The sequence below is a fragment of the Camelus bactrianus genome, chromosome 12, assembly GCF_048773025.1.
Source record: "Camelus bactrianus isolate YW-2024 breed Bactrian camel chromosome 12, ASM4877302v1, whole genome shotgun sequence".
Classification (NCBI taxonomy): domain Eukaryota; kingdom Metazoa; phylum Chordata; class Mammalia; order Artiodactyla; family Camelidae; genus Camelus; species Camelus bactrianus.
In genome coordinates this window covers 52,648,018-52,670,695 of record NC_133550.1, presented here as the reverse complement: position 1 = coordinate 52,670,695, position 22,678 = coordinate 52,648,018, and the positions used below count along the sequence as shown (strand labels likewise).

At 33.2% G+C, this 22,678-nt stretch overlaps 1 protein-coding gene across 4 annotated transcripts in view; it reads left to right on the top strand.

Annotated features, from left to right (window-relative positions):
• ZDHHC17 (zDHHC palmitoyltransferase 17) overlaps positions 1 to 22,394 on the top strand; it is a 194,533-nt gene extending 172,139 nt beyond the window's left edge. For all 4 annotated transcript variants that reach the window (XM_074375373.1, XM_074375372.1, XM_074375370.1 and 1 more), the window contains 9 exons: positions 2,607 to 2,749; positions 4,057 to 4,159; positions 10,537 to 10,659; positions 11,299 to 11,361; positions 13,691 to 13,784; positions 14,659 to 14,742; positions 15,920 to 16,077; positions 16,801 to 16,895; positions 19,540 to 22,394. In XM_074375373.1, coding sequence (XP_074231474.1) covers positions 2,607 to 2,749; positions 4,057 to 4,159; positions 10,537 to 10,659; positions 11,299 to 11,361; positions 13,691 to 13,784; positions 14,659 to 14,742; positions 15,920 to 16,077; positions 16,801 to 16,895; positions 19,540 to 19,678 — 1,002 coding nt within the window. In that variant the 3' untranslated portion in view covers positions 19,679 to 22,394. The remainder of the gene's footprint in view (positions 1 to 2,606; positions 2,750 to 4,056; positions 4,160 to 10,536; positions 10,660 to 11,298; positions 11,362 to 13,690; positions 13,785 to 14,658; positions 14,743 to 15,919; positions 16,078 to 16,800; positions 16,896 to 19,539) is intronic.
• The last annotated feature ends 284 nt before the right edge of the window (positions 22,395 to 22,678 follow it).

Here is a 22,678-nt window from a genome sequence, read left to right as displayed (position 1 = left end):
CCTGGAGAACAGTTTGGCAGTTTCTTTTAAAAAACTTAACTTGCAATTACCATACAAACCAAAACTATACTCCTAAGCATTTATCCCAGAGAAATGAGAACTTATATTCACACAAAAATCTGTATATGAATGTTTATAGCAGCTTTACTTATGGAAACAACCTCAAAGTCCATTTTCAATGAGTAAATGATTAAACAAACTGACACATTCACACCGTGGAATATTCCTCAGCAAAAAAAGGAATAAACTAATGGTACATGCAGTGAGTAAAAAGCCAGTCCTATAAGGTTACACACTGTATAATTCCATTTATATAAAATTCTTGAAATGACAAAATTATGGAAATGTAGAACAGAGTAGTGGTTGGCAGAGGTTAATATGGGGATGAGGGGCAGGGTATGAGGGAAGTTACTGTAAAAGAACAATGTGAGAAATCCTGGTAGTGATGGAAAGACTGTGTATCTAAATCATGGCAATGTCAGTATCCTGGATATGGTATTATACTGCTGTTTTGCAAGGTGTTACTAGCCATTTGGGAACCCTGGATAAGGAGTACTTGGGATCTGTCTATGTTATTTATTAAAACTGTATGTGAATCTACAATTATTTCAAAGTAAAGAGTTTAATTTAAAAACAGACTACTGAATTGTAGAATCTAGGTGGTGAGTATACAGATATTCACTATAAAATCCTTTCAAATTTACTATATATTTGAAAAGTTCCATAGTATAAGAGAAAATGGATTTTTTATATCTACATAAGCAGTGCGTCACCATTACATCTTTGTAATATATAATATATAAAATATTATAATATTAAATGACAACTTGGAAGAAAATCCAGAAATCATATGTATACGTATTTATTCAAGTGAAATGAACTTGTGTTCACACAAAAAGTTACATGTGTTTATGATGACTTTATTCACAATCATCAGAAACCAGAAACAACTCTTAATCCCTTAGCTGGGGAATACATAGCCAGACTGTGATACACCCTGTAATGAAATACTACTTGGCATTAAAAAGGAACTACTAATACACATAACAACATAGATAAATGTCAAATGCATTCTCTGAGGAAAGAAGCCAGATTTAAAAGACTGCATTCAGTATGATTCCTTTTATGTGAAATTCCTGCAAAGAAAAAATAGAGGGATAGAAATCAGATTAGTGTTTGCCAGGGGTCAGGCCTCGTGGTGCAGGTTATTTCACAGCTCGATAGCACTGCTCTGTGTCTTGATTTTCATGCTGGTTACACAACTGTGTATATTAATCAAAACCTGGAGAACTGTACACAGAAAAGGGTGAATTTTACTGTGTGTAAATTTTATTTTAATTTTTAATAATGTGGCCATTGCTGGGGAAATCAAGTGTCTTGACTAAAAACAAACCAAATTAAAGATAATTTTAGAAAATATTTTTGATGTGACACATGTCCACCTTTTCTCCCGCTGATACCCACCTTTACCAATATGCTTGCTTCTCCCAGTTGTAAAACCTTCTCTAATATCTGGATGTAAAATTCACATATACTAGAGATGAAAGAACAAATTGAAAGGATATTTTACTTTAGCATAAAGTTAAACTCTCAAGTTGATATGTTTAGTTATTAGTCGAAGTTAAAATTACACATTTAATTCAGAAAATGAATTACAGTGGCTGAATTGGAGAAGACATGGTCATTTATATGAAAAAAGTGTTTATTTTACTAGAAGCCAACGGTATGAAAGGGGTGCTAAATAAAGTATAGTATAATCTTGGCCTTCAGAAAGGTATATATTCAATGAGGAAAGTAATATTTACATTCTGAGCTTAATTAGATCATTGCTGGAATATCTTACATAGTTTTATCACCTGAAGTGACTCAAGAGACTTAATAGCTGCCTATAAATTTGTGAAGGGTTGTTACATAGAAGAGGCAATTGAGTTGTGATAATTGTATCTGAGGATACAATTGTGATAGATGTTACAAGGAAGTAGATAGGTTTTATACTTCAGAGTACTTCCAGTAATTAGATCAGTACAAAAATGAAATAGAACTGCATCTGAAATAGTAAGTATTCTGCTTTGATATGTTTTCAGAACCACATAATCTCCTTTATGGACTCTGAGATCCTATAGATTGATTTTATTCTCTGTCTTACTTTAAGGCTTTAATATACTGTTTCTGTGTATCATTCAAAATATCTTCTCCAGGCTAAGCATACTCAGGTTTCCTTGTCTGACATAGCTCTTAGACCTGCAGTCATTCTGGTTGCCCTGGTCTCCTTGGTTATCAATGCATTTGTTAAAATGGGGTGGTATTTTCATGAACTGTTTTCTAGCCCATCCACGTGTTAGAAGGTGGTACTGCTGTCTTCTGTATCTGACTATCTAGACTCACTCTTACAACTTTTAGTCTCATTTTCCACACCAAGTACTTTTAAATTGTTTATTTAGTGCCACTCTCTAGAAGACAGAGACTAGCACCTTGAATAGTATCTGCACACAGTAGGCAGAATGAATGAATTTCACCCCTGTTGTACATTTTCACAGAGATTATAGTGATTCACATTGAGGTTACTTGAAGCATGGAAAACTTTCCCTCTGTTTTTTTCTATACAGGAATTTCGGCAGAAAGTAATGCTGGGAACTCCTTTCCTAGTTATTTGGCTGGTTGGGTTTATAGCAGACCTGAATATTGATTCTTGGCTCATTAAAGGGCTAATGTATGGTGGCGTTTGGGCTACAGTACAGTTTCTTTCAAAGTAAGTGTGTCATTTTTTACCTATATTTTTAACTGAACATGAAAGAATGTAGTTTGGACCTGGCTATATAAGATTACTGTTTTGTATATTTAGAACACAGCCTTTATGTAACGTGTTTGATCTTAATGTTAAAGAATTTCAGCAGATTTATGTCTGAAATCATTTTTGTTAAAAATGACTCTAAAGGTGCTTTTAGTGACAAAATCTAACAAATACTTTTTAAGTCTAAAATACAGTTTTAAAACGTTTCCGTGGAAGTGGACTTGAGTTTGTTGAACTCTAAATGTAGTGTATGCATTGCTTATTTCTAGGTGACGATAATGCTTGAGCTTACCTTTCTATAGGAATTACATTTTCTTTGGTCATAGGTAGTATGCAAGAAAGAGGTTTGATTTTAGCACAAGGAGTCTAAGCGTACGAAGTAGGCTCCGTTTTTAAAACATTTTCTCCTCCCTCTCTTTTCTTTAAACATTGTGATCATTTCCTTTTCTTCCTATCCTTAGCTGGTCATCCAGCACATCCCCATTTCTTTAGTACCTTGTTTTCACCAGAATTTCAAAAAAGACTTCTGAAAATAACTCACACAGAGATGAGAATGCCTAGTAGCACACTAATACGTCAACTCTCAGGAAGAGGCTTAATTCTAGGTTCTTAATCTCATTTTAGTGTTCTAAGTGTGCCCCAAAGGCTATTCTAAATAGAAATTCACCAAGGCTTCCTACTTAGCCTACATGGATGGTTGATCCTATTTATGCTTAATAAAATTTATTAGCATTTATTTTTCCTGAATTCTAAGCACTGTAAATAATTACCTTTAATTCCTCTCAATTAGCCAGTTCATTCTCTTTGAAAAGATGTGCTGAAAACTTAATGGGAGTATGTAGGTAAGGAGAAATAATGATGAACGTAGAGAAAAACTTGAGGATTGCTGTGTTCTCATTAGTTAATATTATAACATGTCTTTGGTGAGTAATATGCTGGATGGTAGAGTTACTATATACACTGAAGTGAGTTATTGACTTAGAGAATAGGAGTACATTGAAATTCTGAAGTTGAAAAGTACGTAGAATTTAATTTCAATTCTTGATGAATTCAAAGGAGCTTCAGATTCTTGCTGAGCCATTCAGCTGTGAATTCATTTCTTATTGATTACTATGAAAACAGCCTTAGTATTTAAGCAACCTGAACTTCTGGATTTTGATTAAGAGCTTACTATGAAGAATGTATATAATTTCCATTTAAATAAATAAATATTCATTTTTTACAATGAAATAGAGTTCAAATTTTATAAAACTTATGTTTTACAGATCCTTTTTTGATCATTCAATGCATAGTGCATTGCCCCTTGGAATATATTTGGCAACCAAATTCTGGATGTATGTGACATGGTTCTTCTGGTTTTGGAATGATATCCTTTGGTTATAAAGCTCTTAACTAAAGTAATTTTTGTTCGTTATTTAGACAAATGTTTAACAATAATTTAACATTAGGACTGAGCTACTCACAATATGCTTGCTACAGTAAAACAGTATTCCTAGAAAAATACTAAATGTGAGCTAATGTAAATACTGTTTTTAAATGTTTCATATTTAATAAATTGCTTTTGAAAGCTGCTTTTAATAACAGCATCAATAATAGATACCATTTATTGAGTTTTTAGGGGCATTTTCTTAAATACTTTGTGCTAATTGAGTACACATCCTATATGTTAGTACTGTTGTCTCTATTTTATAGATGAGAAAATTTAGGCTTAAATAGGTTAGCTAGTGTCCTTGCCCGAGGCCACACAGCTAGTCTTTAATAAGCTGGGGTAGAAACGTGTCTTTGATTCTATAAGACAAGTTCTAAACCTTTTTACTAAACTGTGATTTTCAATGTAAAACTATTTTCTCTAAGTGTTTTCTTAATATCACAGCTTACTGTTTTGCTGTGATCGGTAACAGTTAATTTTCTTTTTTGCTTCATGTAAAGCATGTAATGCTGTATCTTCAAATATTTGCTAACTTCAGCAAATTATTTCAATGTAGTATACTTTTCAAAAGTAATGTAATTTGAATGTAAATGTGTGTGTGCATATGTGTGTATCACAGAAATAAGGCCAGTGTCAACATTTGATATTTTTAATAGCAAAAGTTTAATTAGTATGTCTGTTTTAGTATAATAAAGGTATGTTTCATAAATGTTAACCAATCATTTTTTAAAATATTACTATAAAAATATGTAAGATATTTTAAATGGTATGCAGTATTCAGTGACTTGTTACTGTTCTGAACAGAATGTTAATTAATATGTGGACTGTCTCTCTTGCTGACCTCAGCCTCTCTGCTGTTGCTTCTGCCACTTTCCTCATGCAACTCAGGAGTACATATGTAATTGAAGCTGATTAGACTAATTTTGAAAAATACAATTACAGTCCATTTTTATTGTTTACAATAGTTGTGTTCTATAAAGTTACTGTAAATGATGAATTATTAAATATTGAACCCATTACTCGTAGGAGAAAAAGAAGGTTAGATTCCTGCAAGGATCTGGTCACACCATTTTTGTCAACCATTCAGTACATAACCTTGTTTTACATATGTTTCTGTTTAAACACCAAATTTAATATTTATCGTTGGTTCATTAACATTGAACTCACGGCCAACAGCACTGTAACCCATGCCAGAACAAAGCATATCTAACACATACATTTGCTCTGTGAGGCACAGCACAGCCTTCTTGCTCTTAGGAACATCAGATGGCACTTCAGCACTATGCTTGGAGACCATTTTTAAACAGCAAGTTCATACAAATAGGAAATAAGAAGGCAGAGTATTGCCTTGGAAATGTGTGCATTGGGCAACTTGTGTTTCTTGTTGCTTTGCACATATTCACAAATGACTGCGTAAGTGCTGTGAATATTTATTTAGGGGTTACAAATAAATTTTAGCTAGTAAGTATGAGGATCAACTGTATAAATATTATTTTAGTTTCTCATGTTACCCAACTTAAGTGTTTTGTGGTGATAATGAGTTTTATATTGATATAAACTGTTTGTTATAATAAATAAGTTTTTATTCTTTTCTACTGTTCATTAAGTATTACCCCATATACATATTGCATTTATTCAGTGCTGTTTTGGCTTATAGTTCTTTCAGATATATTTAATTTGGTTCTCAGAACAGTTCTTTGAAATTAAAAAAGTAAACCACATAAATTGTAATGCTGTTTCTAACTGATGGAAAAACTGAGGTTCAGAGAAGTAGTGTGTCTTGCTCACAGTTACATAGGTCATAATTATCAAGACTCCGGTATAGAACCCAGCTCTTTGAAGTGATACAGTATTATCTTCAAATGTCCTAAACTATGAACATAATTTTTAAGTTCCTAAATCTTCTTGGAAAGCAATTCGGCAACCTGTTGAAACAGCTTTTAAAATACCCTTTGATCTCTTAATTATTCATAAGTAAATAATAATAAATAAGATCAAAGATTTATTTACAAGGATGTTTACCATAGTACTGTAAAGAAAAAAAATGGAAAAACAACCTAAATGACCATCCTGAATAGGAGGATAGTTTTATCAGTTATGCAACACCTGACACAGGGTAATATAGACATTAAAACACTTTTCTAAGACTTAACAATGTGGGCTTAGGATATACTACATGAAAAAATACCAAGTTGTATTTACAGAGAGATTCTAATTTTAAAATGTGTGAAAGATAAGAACTGAAAATGAGTACGTGTAATTTTAGCTCTGGTTATCTCTGGCTGTGAGATTCATGAATGATTTTACTTTTTTTCTTGTGCTTTTATTTGTTTGAAAATTTTGTTCATTGACCATACTTCTTTTATAATAATCAAATAAATCTAAAATCCACTGTCACAACCAGTACAGTCAACTATTATTGTGTTGACATCACTTTTGAAATAGATTATTACAAATTTTGTGTCTAAAAAAATTATTTTTCAATCAGACTTTAAGTTTATATAAGTTAAATCAAGCTTCTTAAACTTAAGATGGATGTGAAGAACTTCTGGAACTGGAGGTGATTACATACGTAAAAAGGAAAACAGTGCAAAATTATCATTTTCACCATTCTCTCCTATGCATTTTCCTTTTAAGCATTTTTTCCTATAGTTTACTATTAGGACTTCTTCAGTTTTATATGTATCTCTCCTGGTTTCCTTCTCATGTTTTCTAAGCTTTTTAATACCTATCTTTAGGAATCCAATCATCACCTTCTGTGAATTTCAACAATATTTCTACAAATATTCTTGTATATTTTTTGTGCACATGTGCAGGTTTCTCTGAAGTCGTTAAAGATATTCTCTTATAAAAGTTCTTACTTCATGTGTATTTGACTACTGTGTATAATGAATGATGTATCTTTCTGCTCATTAGAGAACTCATTGCTCCAACACACCTCTTTCCTTTCAGTTGCAGTATCAGCCTTGGTGTTTATCATTTCCTTTATTCAGTTGGTTGATCTACTTGCCTGTGCCAGTTCCGTATTATCTTATTACTGTAGCTTTGTTATTGACTTGTGATGTCTGGTGGGCCAAGCGTCCCAACTTTGTTGTGTCTCAGGAATATCTTAGCTCTTTTTGGCCCTTTATACTGTAAGTTTTTAGAATAATTACATGTTTTAGAATCAGTTCCTTAAGCTCCATGGGATGCCTCTTGCAGTTTTGATTGAAATTCTATTTAAGCTCAGAATAATTTAGAGAAATGTGACTTCTTTCTGATATATAAATCTTTGCTGTTACAGATTACTCTCAAGTGGGTGGCTTAAACAACAGAAATTAATTTCCTCACGGTTCTGGATCAGGATGCCAGCATGGTTATGTTCAGGTGGGGCTCTCTTCCTAGCTTACAGACAGCCACCTTCTCCCTGTGTCCTCCCGTGGCAGGGAGAAAGTGAGAGAGACCTCTTTCCTTTCCTCCTCTTTCCTTTCCTCCTCCACAGTCCACAGTGTTGGGTTAGGGCCCCACTTTTTTGACCTCATTTAACCTCACTTATCTCCTAAAGACTTATCCCCAGGTATAATCACATTAGAAGTTAAGATTTCAACATATGAATTTGAGAGGGGGTGGTGCATGATTCAGTCCATGGCAGAAGGCCAGAGAGGGATGAATGAGAATTCTGACTTTGTCTTCTCATCTTTATTTCCTTTTCACCACTCGTAAGGGTGGAGGTGGGATTAAGAACCACCCCAGGGAGCCTGTCTCACCAGAATCTTCTTTCCTTGACCTCCAGTTTGAACTTTATGGTATAGTGTGGCTTGTCCTCTTTCTGAAGTTGTCCCTGGTATTTTGTGGTGCAATTGGTTTGTTTGATTTACTGGTTTTGGTTCATTTTGGGGGGTGTTATGGTAAGTTAGAGCTGCAGTTTACGGGAGGTATCAAAATAACATCCAAGTAGATTGAAGAGTTAAATGGGAAAAAACTCCATGAACATTTAAATGAAAACATTGATGAAAAATATTTATTTCCATTTTGAGGATGTTTAAGCATAAATGCATAAATACAAATTAAGACAATAAAATAATGCTGCTCTTGCCTCTAAAACTGGCAACTTTTTTCCGTTACTCATGCTAATACACGTATAGTGACCAATGAGTATGTGCTGCTAGAGGGATTATAAATTGGCGTATATCTTTCTGGAAATAATCTGACAGTATAAAAATATCAAGATTTTAAAATGTTAATACTCAAAAGATACTCTTCCCATAATATGTAATGACCCAGGATATTCTGCTGAGCACTTTGAAGAGGCGGAAAAGCACAGGTAGTAAGTGTCTAGGTTCTAATACCAGCTTGACCTCTAATACGTCCTGTGACCTTGGACTGCCTGATTACCCTCTGCCTCAGTTTTGTTATGGGGACATCAGCGGGCTTTATCATAGAGTTTTTGTGCGGCTTCAGTGCACATAGTCGGTGGTAAATAAAGTTATTTTGTTAATGTTTATAAGTACACTATGATCTCAATTATGATTAAAAATATAGAATACCAAAAATAAAAGGAATTATCTGTAGGTTGTGGAGTTACACTTTTTGTCTTTATACTTTTTAGTGTCTTCTAATTTTCATCAAGAAAAAAGGTTGTTTTAAACCATTACAAAAAACAACCATACCAAAAATACGTTTCTGTTAAATGTTTGAAATTTAACTTATCTGACCTATTGATAAAGATAAGTTTAAACTGCCATTTGAAGAAAACTAATCTCTTTATCTTTAAAAAACAAGCAAAGAAATTCTTTATGTTCATCTGATATTTAATTCCTATCCCTTCCAAATCTGTAGTCATTTAGCTGCTGATTCACTCCCTGCAAATTTATAATACAGACTGTCAGAACCTGACATATCTACTTAAATGTTAGCACTTTTTGAAACTGTTATAGTAAGTAACGAAACTGCCTCTGAAAAATAAATGCCAAGGTTCAGCATTCTTTGCACATACATTTACCCAGCTTTCTTCTTTCTTTAAAAATAAAAGTATAGTTGATTTACAATGTTGTGTTGGTTTCAGGTGTACAGCAGAGTGATTCAGTTTTTTGTGTATGTATATGTATATATATATATTCTTTTTCAGATTTTTTTCTATTACAGGTTATTACAGGTTATTGAGTATAGTCCGTTGTGCTATCAATAGGTCCTTTACCCATCTTTATTCTTAAGAGATTTTTAGCTATTAGAAGAGCCAAAAATTGGACTTTTTCTGTTTATTCTCTGCTGACTGTACTCATGGATTTGGGGGACTTATTCCCCCATTCCTTATGATGGTGAAAGTTGGGAGTAAATAGGGGACTGGAGAAAGAAGAAACACTTTTGTGTATGGCAGGTGATAATACCTACCCTTTTTCTTCTCCCTTTTTTCCCCTCCTGTATTTTAAACAGTTATTTAGGTTTTGGTATTTACCAAACAAATATAGGATTGTTTCATTCAAGAAGCTATTCTTTCTTATTTGTGCTTCATAAGAAATGTAAAGAGTATGTATACATGATAATGCCCAAAAATTTTACAGAATTTTACAGGGAGGGTGCCATTATCACAGGAAATTTTGTGGACAGCTTTTGTACCTACGTAAAATCTTGAAAATGGTATTTGAGTTTTCTGTATATTTTGTGTTTGAGAAATGTGTTGCTCTAGCAACATTGCTTTATTTTTCCTAGTATTATTGAAAATAGTCTTTGATTCTTCACTTATAAGTGCCTAGTACATTTTTTATATCTTCATTAGGAAGAAGAATGTGAACATAGAAACTATTTCTGTTTTAAGAAAGTTTATAAATACCTTTTCTAAAATTAAGGTCAACTTGAATGTGTTTAAAAAAGGCAATGGACAGAATGTAAAAGCAGTCTTTTAAGTATATGGGTATAATATCTAAGTGTTTGGTAGAAAATATAAAGATTTTAGTGCATATAAATAAAGTAATATATTAATAATGTTGAACGTGAGAAATCTCTTCATTTTTGTCAAAAGAAATAATTATCATTTAAAAATAATATATTCACTGACTTATAAAAAGTGTCAGATAAGCCTACCCTATACGATTTAAAGTTTATAAAGAAATCACATCTTTTACACTTACTTATGAGCACAGTGGGAAAATGTATTCATTTTGATATAATAGACTAACTTATAGATGTTATCTATTTTGATGTAATAAATAAACCATCTTGGGTTTTTTTTTTTTTTTGTAGATTTGTGTGTGTGTGATGAAATTTCACAGATTATAAATTTACCTATAATAAAAACTAGTTTTCATTGCCTCTTTAGATTCCTTAACTTTAGGCACATCTCAATTTTTTATTTATCCATCTTCCATTCCTTGCCAATAGTGTTGCACTTTTCTACAATTTTGGAAAATCTTGGAAATCAGATCCAGGGATTATTAAAGCTACAGAAGAACAGAAGAAAAAGGTAGCAAGATACAATCTAACTAGTCACATGTGTTTTATTGCCAGATTATCAGTATTTATAGCAGATATTAGAGGAGTACAAAGAAAGAAACTGTGTTTTGGAATACAAGGACATTTCAAACCAAACTGAGATTGTGTGTATTTGGTGCTCACCTTTGGTGCTTTGTGATGCCTACTCTTACACTTCCATGACATTTCTAAATTTCATGTTTCTCTCTCTAGGCTACATAAGGAGTGCTGCCCTTATGTTCCAGAATTCTTTAGACACAACTGCTAATTGGCTTGCCTGGTTTTCTTAGTGATAATCCAGCTTTGAAGGTTCAGTTCTTTATTGCACTTAGGTTTATATTCGTCTCGTAGCCGTCAAAGCTGTATAGACTAGTTCTTAGGGAAGTTGACTTAGATTTATTCTCAGAGGAGCATTCCCATAACTAAGTTAGGTTGCTTTTTTGTATATCCAAGGAATAAAACTCCTGTATTCATACTGTAATGAAATAGCAGAAGTAAGTGGAGAGATTTTTATTATTTTCAGCTGAAAACGGTTAATTAAAATGAACATCATGTTTACTGATATATTGGTGTCACAGTGGTTGGTAAATATTGTACAGTTTTGAGTAAAATTTATTTTTTTAATTCACAGACAATAGTTGAACTTGCAGAGACAGGAAGTCTGGACCTCAGTATATTCTGCAGTACCTGTTTGGTAGTATTTTTTTCTTTATTCTTCCCTCTCTTCTTCCCCTAGCAGTGGTATTGTATAGAGAGTTTGGGAAACCAGAAGTTTCTTTCACTGAGCACATTTCAGGAGCCTCCCACCCTGCCCCCCAAATGCCTTTTAGACCATGATACAAGAGCAAGATGGTAAAAAGACGTGTCCTTCCCAGTGCTCATTCCCCCGATGGTGGCCCTTAACTACACTTGTGATTCAGTGGTGCTGTTCATTTGTATTCATTCTTAACTCTCTTTTTTCTCACTTAAAATATAATTCAACAAGTAAGAAACTAATAAAGTATTTAACATCAAAAGTTTACTATGATTCCCTAATATACTGTTATCCTAATTACATTTTAAGAAAATTTATTCTTACATTTAAAGGTCACAGTGGGAAATCCATTAGATAACTATTAAGACAACATGGCCTCTAAACTGGTTCAACTAGAGCAGTTATCTGTCTGTGGTAGAGTGTTTATGCAGCTTTGAGCACTGTTTTACCACTGATGGTAAAAGCTGTCATCTTCAACCAGGTCATAGATAAAGCTATATATGAAATTAAATGGCATTTACTTATGAAATCAGGTATAGTAATACTGACATTGTTTATTATTATAGACATCTACTTTCTATAGAATATTGCTTTGTGTTTTAATGATTTTCTGCTTAATTTTTATAATTAGTTCCTGTGAAAAATGTATGGACAGCCACAATGCTTAAACCGTGTTTTTCTGCATGGAAGTGGAAATATCCCCAAATCATGCTTGGAACTAAATGCTCTTTTATACCTTTAAGTTATACACTACAACTGAACTGATGTCTTAACATTTGAATGATAATAAAATAAATTAAATAATTGACTTAGTTTAGGATTCTGGAATGAGTTTTTGCAACTGAGCTCTAATTCCACAGATTCTTTTAAGTTGTTTCACTTAACGTTTTTTGACTGAACAGTTACGATTTTGAATGTTCAAAATACGTACTGCTTTACTCTTGATAGCAACTTTAGAGTACTGACTAGATTCTTTTGTATTTTAAGCATGCTTTAGAAAGGTTTTTGTTTCTGTGCTTTACAATGGGTAGTTTACAGAATCAGTATTCTTAACATTTGGAACATTTTATACTTAACTATTCTGTGAAAATATTCTGTTCTGCAAAGTCAAGTGTATTTGCCATATGGCAAACGAATTGTAGAGTTGCTCAATACAGTTTCATTAGTAAATAAATATCTTATGGTGAGAACAAGACTATCTTTGTCGTCATAGCAAAAATCTTATGTTGTTGTAAGCTGTGTACTTCTGGTTAGATAGTTTGGTTTTATAAGGCAAAAAACGTATCTTATTTATTATAAAATGATTCATATTGACAGAGGTATTTGTCATTATACGGGTATCCTTCACTTTGAAAAACACACAAGTCCCTAAGAAGCACATGTATATCAGGATTTCCTAAAAATGAATTACTCTTTAAGTGAACCAAGGAGACTCTTTTGTTCAGGAGCCTTGTGTCCGTTTTTGCTCAGAATTCATTGACAAGTGTTTTCCAAAGTGGAAATATAGGTAAGAGTGGGAGGTAGGGGGAGAATTTGTTTGCTATAGTCTCTTTCTTTCTCCTAATAGATTTAGTGTCATATCTGTGGTGAAGAATAACATCCTTTTCTTTGGTGCACAGATTACTTTAGTACGTGTAAGAAGCACATAGTCCATCCATACCTTTTTTCAGTACCTCAAAATAGTATATAACGTTATGCAGGCTGTTGGGGAAATGTCAGACTTTTATTGAAACACCAATGAAGGATGTTATAAATTTTGTTTCTGATAAGGGTTAATAACTCTAGCTCTTGTCGTGTATCCAGCATTGGGACTAGCAGCTCTTTGAAGATCACTGATGACTTCTTGTATTCAGTTGGCTGATTTAGAATAATGTAGAGAAAAACATTTCACAACATTTAAAATAGTAAGGCATCATAAACATGAATTCTTTATTGCCTATCAAGAGGCGAATGCATTTTATATTTTTGGCAACAAATAGTATGAATAGGACTGTCTAAACTTCCCAGGCATGTTACAGTTTCTTAGATAAGGTCCTGCCTTTCAGCAGGGAAAGTGCTGTACCTTAGTCTGAGATCTCAAGAGACACTGAAAGATAAACAAAACAAGAGTGATTTTTGTTTGGTTTTATTCCTTTGGAAACCTTGGTATAATCCTTTTCCAAAAAATACAGTTTTATTTTTTCATAATTGTATTTTTAGAAAATAAATGTTCAGCTTTCCTTTCTTAGATATAGTGCCTTTCATAATTTTTTAACATGCCTATTAACAGATACGGAAACCAGTGAGGTCCAAGCATTGTGGTGTGTGCAACCGTTGTATAGCGAAATTCGACCATCATTGCCCATGGGTGGGGAACTGTGTAGGTAAGTTTTATTAGTAGTTTCAAAAATACATTGTTTATGTAAGTTACTCTAGATAACTGATGAAGTACAATATTAAATTAGATGTAGAAAGTTCATTCTTGCACCTTACAACACCCTTCTTTCCTCCAATTATTTTCTGGTTGGCAAAACATCTACTCAGGTGTGAGAGAGAGGGAAAAAAGTAATAAAACACTGTCCAGAGAAGATAGATACGATTTCTCTATCAGTTCTCCCTGTGTCTGCTCTTAACTGTTTTCTCCATTGAATAACAGTGAAATTGATAAGGAGGCAGATAGTTTTGTTCTTTAGTTGAACTAGAGAAGGTAAGGCAACTAAGTATTTGAATGGATGTACAGAGGCAGAGAAGGACAGATAACTGCATACCTCAGTGTTCAAGGGTGGTGTAGTCCAAGGAGATAAACTCAGCAGTCTGAGAGATGGCCTTGGGGATTTTATAAGATAACAGGAGGGAAACATTACAAAGATTGTGTGACTCTATTGGGGAAAAAGCCTTTAAAAAGTTGGATTATAAAGTTTATAAAAGTAAAGTTAAAATAGGTTTATCTTAAACCTCAGAAGCAAACAGCAGAATTAAAATTGTGGTTTATTTGGTTCATTAAGACTCTTTTGAAACTTCAGAATGAGTATCATTACAGTCACCACATCTTTGTGTGTAATTATAAGCATTCTTTTGTTTTAAGGTTTTTATTAAAACATTTTCTTGAAGAACATTTTCTAAAAATAAATAACGTACATGATTATTGTCTAAGGTGTATCTCACTTCTGGCATTTCCCTACCCACATCCTGCCCCTAGGTGCATTTCCAGTTGTTTTTTCTTAGCTGAAAAAATTGCTTCTGTGTTGTTTTTTTTAGGTGCAGGCAACCACAGATACTTTATGGGCTACCTGTTCTTCTTGCTTTTTATGATCTGCTGGATGATTTATGGTTGTATTTCTTGTGAGTACAATTAGCTTTTTTCTCTTCTTAAAACAAGTGTTATCATACTCATCCTTTACAATATTAACAAAAAAAATAAGATAATTTTAAGCATCTTTTAGCTAAATATTATGGTTTGGGGTACTTCACTACAATGAAGCGTAAAGAAAAAATAGATATAGAACTATCAAACATGGTTAACCTATAGTATAGGCAACAGAAATATCAGTTACTTACCTTTTAATAGGCTTTGAAAAGCTTCTGGGTAAAATACACCAACGTTTTTCACATCACATGCTTGCTTTACCCTAGAAGTTTATAGATTTTATGATTGTGTTAGTTGCTCTTTCTCACCAGGCAGCTGGGAAAATATAGTTAAAGTTAAGTTTGCATAGAACTTGAAATATTTTTAAGAGTAAGATATAATTATTTCCTATTAGAGAATATTTAAAAGGTTAAGAATAAGTTGTCATTCACTTGATCATGTGGGTGTTGTATCTTAGAGAAAATGATAGGTTTTTATTGCATTGAGAACATAATTTGGAAAGAATTTAAGTGAAGATACTAGTTACTGTCCTTCAGGGCTTGGTGGTACTTAGCGTAAGTCTTCGATGATTTTCTAGTCCTCCTACTCCCACAGATATTATAAATCTCTGTTATTGAAAAGGGAGGCTGCTTCCTCAAACAAAGGTTAACAGAGAGAAAGATTCGGTCAGAGATCGTGACCTAACTTCTGGCCCAGTAAATTTGGGAGAGAATATGATACTGCTAATAACAGTGGTTCTTCATAGCAGCAGCTCTCAAAGAATAGATTTTGTTTTGGAAAAAGCCCCCCTCACCAGGGTGATCTTGTTGTGTTATATGCCTTCCCTCCAAGGAATTCTCACTTACATCTCTCATCCTATCTTTTTATAAAGGAAATTTTTTTTAAGTATTGTATATATGCAGTATGAATCAAATAAAAACTGTATATTGTTAAAGTACTTTTTTTTAAGATTGCTGCTTTTTCCATTTCTGTTTTTGATATATTTTTCAGTAATATATAATGTCATTATTTAACAGTATAAAAAAATTTGCACTGAAAGTCATCAGTTTAAATTCTTAGGTCATGTTTTTTAAGTGGTGCCTACCACAGATGTCTACACGAGGTGCTTGGATGATTACTGAGTAAATGTGAGTACTTCTGCTCTGATTTTAGACTGGGGACTCCACTGCGAGACCAGTTACACCAAGGATGGATTTTGGACATACATTACTCAAATTGCCACGTGTTCACCTTGGATGTTCTGGATGTTTCTGAACAGTGTTTTTCATTTCATGTGGGTGGCTGTGTTGCTCATGTGTCAGATGTACCAGGTATGTGCAGGGGCAGCACTCGTTCTTCAGTGTGCTGAGAACTCTTCAAAATTTACTCCTCGCTTAAAAGATAACGATGTTTTCTCTTTATATGTAATCACTCCTGCTTTTCATAATTGAAATTTTTTGAGAATTAAAATTTTCAATTTACTTTTCATTCCTTCTTCCCTCTTTCTCTCCATCTCTCCTCCTCCTTCTTATTTTATAAACTTTGAATTTTTAGTATTACTCTTGGCAAAATTTTTTTTTCCTGATTTACATTAATCTATTGGATATATGTGTGAGCTTTAGATTGATGGTAGCATTAATTTTGTGTTTGTTTTAATAGTAGTATTTTATTACCTACAAATATATAAATATATATCAGTACCTACAAAAAAATAAATATAATATCAGTATTTATTCAACAGTCTTTTTTTTAATTAGGTTTTTTTAAAGTTCTTTTTTAAAGGTGATGATGGAGAGGTCATATATACATAATGTCTCTCTCTCCACCTGCACAATAATTAACCTGTTTTTAAGTATTTTCCCTGTTAACTGGCTACTTTTCACAGAGTCAAATGATACTGTGTAAACTAGTTTGATGATCTGATGGAAAACCAAAAGCAGACTTCATTACCATCATCGTCACCATTTTCTCTCTATCCTGGTGGTCCTCTTGAGGATTAACTTACTTTACATTAAATATTCAGAGTTAATGGCTTGCTTTCTCTTACCTCTCAGATATCATGTTTAGGTATTACTACAAATGAGAGAATGAATGCCAGAAGATACAAGCACTTTAAAGTCACAACAACATCTATCGAAAGCCCATTCAAGTACGTACATATTTGTGAATTTAGTATTTTCTCTTGACATACAAAGTTCCTTACCAGCCAAACTCAGCAAATATCTAGTGAATACATCAAAGGGAAGTGTTGTCTTTAGGTACGGCAATAAGATATGAAACAGGGAATATTTCTTTTACTTAGCAATGTGTAAAATAGCTTATAGCAAACAAACCGAATGCCAGGGTTTCTGCCAGCCACAGCATTGGGTGGTTCCCCATAACTTAGTATTCACCACATTAACTGTGTATACATTTGTGACGCTCTTTTTTCTTAATTGTACAATTCAAACTTTATTGACCTACCAACATCTAGTATTCGTTCTTTAACCTTCCCATCAATTCATAAATTTTCATTCAAAAATGAATGTATCCAGAAAATTGAATTAAGATTTTAAAAAATGCAGTCGATTGAAATTGATTATTTAAGGAAATTTCTCAGGCTCTGGAGCAGCTACTTTTTCGTTCAGATTGCTTATTTTATTTGCCCTCTGAATGACACAAAACTTTCCACATGCCTCATTTTCTTTTCTTTAAATTGAAATATAATTGACGTATAACATTATATTAGTTCCAGGTGTATTAACATAATGATTCAACAGTTGTATACATTGCTGAATGACCACAGTAAGTCCAGTTAACATCCATCACCATACATAGATAGAAAAAATTTTTTTCTTGTAATGAGAAATTTTTAAGATCTACTCTCTTAGCAATTTTCAGATAAGCAATACAGTGTTAACTGTAGTCACCATGCTGTACATTATGTCCCCAAGACTTATTTATTTTAGACCTGGAAGTTTGTACCTTTTGACCCCCGTCACCCATTTCGCCTCCTCCCCTGCCCCAGCCTCTCACCTCCACCGATTTACCCTGTATCTATGAGCTTGGGTTTGTTTGTTTAAATTCCACATAAGTGAGGTTATATGGTGTTTGTCTTTCTTTGTCTGACTTAGTTGACTTATAGTGCCCTCAAGGTCCATCCATGTTGCAAATGGCCAGATTTCCTTCTTCTTTAAAGTGACTGAACTTTATTTCTATGTGTGTGTATCACATTTTTAAAATATGTTCATCTACCACTGGACAGTTAGGTAGTTTCCGTATCTTGGGTGCTGTTAACTAACGCTGTAATGAACATGAGGGTGCAGGTACTGTGGTGTTTTTGTCCCCTTCAGATAAATGCCCAGAAGTGGAATTGCTGGATCATACGGTAGTTCTGTGTTTAGTTTTTTGAGGAACCGCCATCCTGTTTTCCATAGTGGCCGCACTAATTTACATCCCCACCAACAGTGTAGAAGAGTTACCTTTTCTCCGCATCCTCGCCAACACTTGTTATTTCTTGTCTTTTTGATGATAGCCATTCCATTGTGGTTTTGATTTGCATTTCCGTAAACATTAGTGATGTTGAGCATCTTTTCATGTGTCTGTTGGCATTCTGTATGTCTTCCTTGGAAAAATGTCTGTTCATTGTCTGCCTATTTTTTAATTGGATTCTTTACTTCTTTGCATTTGAGTTGTATGAGTTCTTTATATATTTTGGATATTAATCCCTTATCAGGTATATGATTTGCAATATTTTCTCCCATTCAAGTAGGTTGCCTTTTCATTTTGTTGATGGTTTCCTTTGCTGTGCAGAAGCTTTTTAGTGTAACATAGTCTCAGTTGCTTATTTTTGCTGCTGTTGCCTTTGCTTTTGGTGTCAGATTTTGAAAATTTCATCACCAAGACTGATGTCATGGAGCTTATTAACACCTGTGTTTTCTGGTTGCAGTTCTTACACTCAGGTCTAATCCATTTTGAGTTAATTTTTGTATATATTGTAAGACAGTGGTCCAGTTGAGTTCTTTTGCTTTTGACTCTCCAGTTTCCTCAACACCATTTATCGAAGAGATTGTACTATTCTTTTATATACATTTTTAATTTGCATTCAATCTGAAGCCAAGAAACGGTAGTTTCCTAATTTTATGAAATATTTAAAACTTTGAGTTTTACTCAAGCTTCTTGTCTACTACCTTCAGGCTTTTGTGGTGCTGTTAATTGTTGCGGCTTCTGGGAAACATGCAAACCTTTTTAAATAAAAGCAAAAATAAGAGAATCAGTTGGGTAGTTTTAAGAATTCTACCATAAGCAGAATAATTATGTAAGATTTAAAACTGACCGCTTTTACGAAGGTGTTCTTGAAGTCCTAACATTCTGGGAACTTTTCTTTGACATTTCTTTTTCTTAAATTGTTACTCTTGGGTATAGTGTCATGTTCATGCTATTTATATTATTTTGTCCTTTACTTTCTCAATTTTGGAAATAGTTTGTCTCCTTGCCAAGGAGCCACCAGTGAGGAAAGATTTTATCAAAAATTGCATAAGACACAGGAATGAAAGAAAAGCGAATTTGAATAACTTTAAGATATAATTGTGCAGCCCATTAAATTGGCAAAAGAGAAAAATTGGTGCTGTCAGAGCTGTGAAGAAACATGAGTGCCTGTGTATTTTGTAGAGTTCTAAGAAGGTACTTTCTGGCAACCTGAGTTTTTAAGTTTAGAAAAAAATAAATTTAACACCAAAGTTATATTAAACTCATATATTAAATCGTTGTACTAATGGACTTTCTCTTTTTCTCTTTTTTGGGGGGTGTTTTAGCCATGGATGTGTAAGGAATATTATAGACTTCTTTGAATTTCGATGCTGTGGCCTCTTTCGTCCTGTTACCGTGGACTGGACCAGGCAGTATACAATAGAGTATGACCAAATATCAGGATCTGGGTACCAGCTTGTGTAGCAGCATCTTTATCCTCTGAAGCATATTGCTGAGCGGTGCCTGAAAATTGTGTCTGTCCGTGTCTCTCTCACACTCGAATCCACATCCTTTGAACAAATCGCATGCTATACGTAGGGCTAACAGTGAATTTTACAGTCTTTTTTTCAACACTTTTATTAACAAAAGTAAACATGGACAGAACACACTGCCACTTCTGGGAAGATTAAAGATCTTTAAAAGAATTTTAATGGTTCTTAATGTGGGAATTCACAACATACTCAACTTTTTGGTTTTTGTTCTCATAACATTTTTCATGAAAAAAGAGTGAATTTATTCTGTTGACAGACATGGTAGTGGTATACTGATCAGAAACGTTCGATTCAAGCTAAAACTACATGGTATACAGCTAAATTTTATGATGCAATCTACTATTAGTATTGCATTTAATTCCAAGAGAGTTGTCTTAAATTGCTTCAGACTAGTATTATGTACATTTTAGAATGTACATGTAAATACTGTGATGAAAATCATGTGGTTTTATTAGGGATCTACTGTAATGTGTCTTTAAAGGCACAAGGAAATAATGTTCACCAAAAAAATGTGCTAACAATATTTTATTGCTATCAGCTGTTGCAATGCTGATATATTTCTAGTTCAGTGAAATAATCTGTAGTAACCTTGCTCTAAGGTTTTATGGTCTGATAATAAAGCACTTGCATGATTATAGTAAGTCATGTTATTTTGTTCAATTTAAAAGCCCTACTAAGTGCATGGTACACCTCATAGAATGTATACTACTAGCAAACACTATCCAGTAAAGCATAAATTAGAATTTAATTTGATGCACAAATAGTCCAGGTTTTAAGAGTTAAGCTACTTTCAAGAAAAGGCAGAACAAATAAGTTAATGCAGAATTCTCAGTAATAGAGATGAATGGATATACTGCAAAATAAATTGTAGACAAAATAATGGAATTTAGCTAAAGATGGAGCATGATCTCTGTACATATAGCACATGTGAATAAAAGAAAAGCTAACGGTATATTCTGGTTTTTAAAAAATGATCCATCAGAAAGTATTTTATCCCCAAGACTGTTTCAATTTTCCCAAATATTGAATGTTTTGAAATTTGTTAATGCTGTCTGAAACAATTTCAGAAAGATTTTCTTACTGTTAAACGTGATGCACTGATCAATTTTTGTTACAGCATTTCCATACTCTCATGGTAAACTATTAGTCACTGCTTCCATAAATATTGTTTACAGAGTGAGATTTGGTTTAGTCCTCTTAAGTGCTGTAGCAAACTGTGGTTCGAGCAACCTGTGGGAAACCTGTGAGAGGGAATGGGCTGGGGGAGGGTGGGAAAAGGGTGGTCAGACTGATGACAGATCCTAGACCAGTGTAAAGATTGTGTATCTGTATATAAATAATTTATCAAATAGTTTTCTCTTTGTGTCTCTATGTGTTAGTGTATTTAAAGCTGCTCATTTCATTCTATCCAACCAAAAAGAAAAGGGAGATAACTAATGAGCTTCTAGTGATGTTCAATATTGCTGTTAATAGGCATTATACCCTGCAAGTTCACTGCATGTCTGATGCTTGGTAAAATTAGTATTCTCTGTAAAATGCAGATTACAGGTATTAAAGCAATCTAGTGGTACACCCGCCCCTTGCCTTAGTAAGAGGAGCAGTGAAAATGTATATAGTTGGTGTTCAGTATTTCCAAGTACCATTTTTATATAGTAGTTTCTTTGACCGTAAGCCACACATCAAAAAGATTATCCTTAGTGTATGTGAGTGTTTTAATATTAGAAAATTGGCATACTTTATTTTTGAAAAGGGAAGAGATGGGTGTGGGGTGGCAATAGCATTGTGCCATTTTGTCATAGAATGTACAAAATTGGTTAACTTTACAAATGTCTCTGCTAGTTTTGACTAATTGGGGGAAATTTTAGATAATTTTTAAATTCAAAGTTATTTATAAAAGGCTAGAATTTGTTTTAATTTTTTGTATTTTGAGCCACTTCACACAAAGACTCAGTTGCAGTTTTTATCAAATACGTTTTTATTAACAGTCAACTACAGTGGTTGTTTTCTCAGAATTTGGGTGAGAGTGTTGTTACCATGTTCTTTCTTTGGGGTACAATATTCTTTTCAGTGCAAAAGAGATGTCTTTCAGTTAAATAGGAAAAAAAAAAAAAACCACTCTTGCTGTATAAGAACATGGAAAATATTAGCAATGTTAATGCTTTAATACTAACCATCTCATAGTACCAGTGAATCTATAACTTAGAAATGGTCAGATGGTCAGGAGCCAACTATGCAGCAGCGTACCGTCTAATTATTTTGTTACGTTGTATGTGGAACCAGTTTTAAAAAGTTGTGTATGAAGATGACCCTTTGGGGAATAGTTCATTTCAGCTTAATTGGATACTTTTAGCAAATAGAAACTTATTTCTCAGTTCTGAACATGGATTACTTCTTTGGAATTTTTTCCTTATGTTTTTGTTGTTCCCAGGAATTTATTTGAAATATTAATAAGCATAAAACAGCATCATGGATATTTTTATTTTGTATTTTCTTTATTTATAACTGTGCCAAGTATTATTTTGCTACTTACTGTGTTACTCTGTGGAAAGAAAAACCTGTAAAGTGTTTAATAAGTTAGCTCTCCTTACATAAATTAAATCTGTCAAAATTTTGTAAAATATTAATCAGAATAAATATTGACTCTTAAATGTGTGTTTGTTATTTTTCTCAGTTCACTTCAGGAAATTGATGAAACACTGGTAGTGGTACCAATGATATGAAAAAATTATTTTGTATTTTTACATCTGGGTCAACTAGGAATCAAGTGGCAAGACTAGAAATTGGCAAAAGTAGAAGCTGGTGGTAATATTCTTTAAAAAAAAAATCTCCACTTCTCTGTGTGTGATTAATTTTTTTAAATAAGAGAATAAATTTTTCTTTAAGAATTTTGGATTCCATGGGTTTAATTAGGATCCTCAGAGACTATATGAAT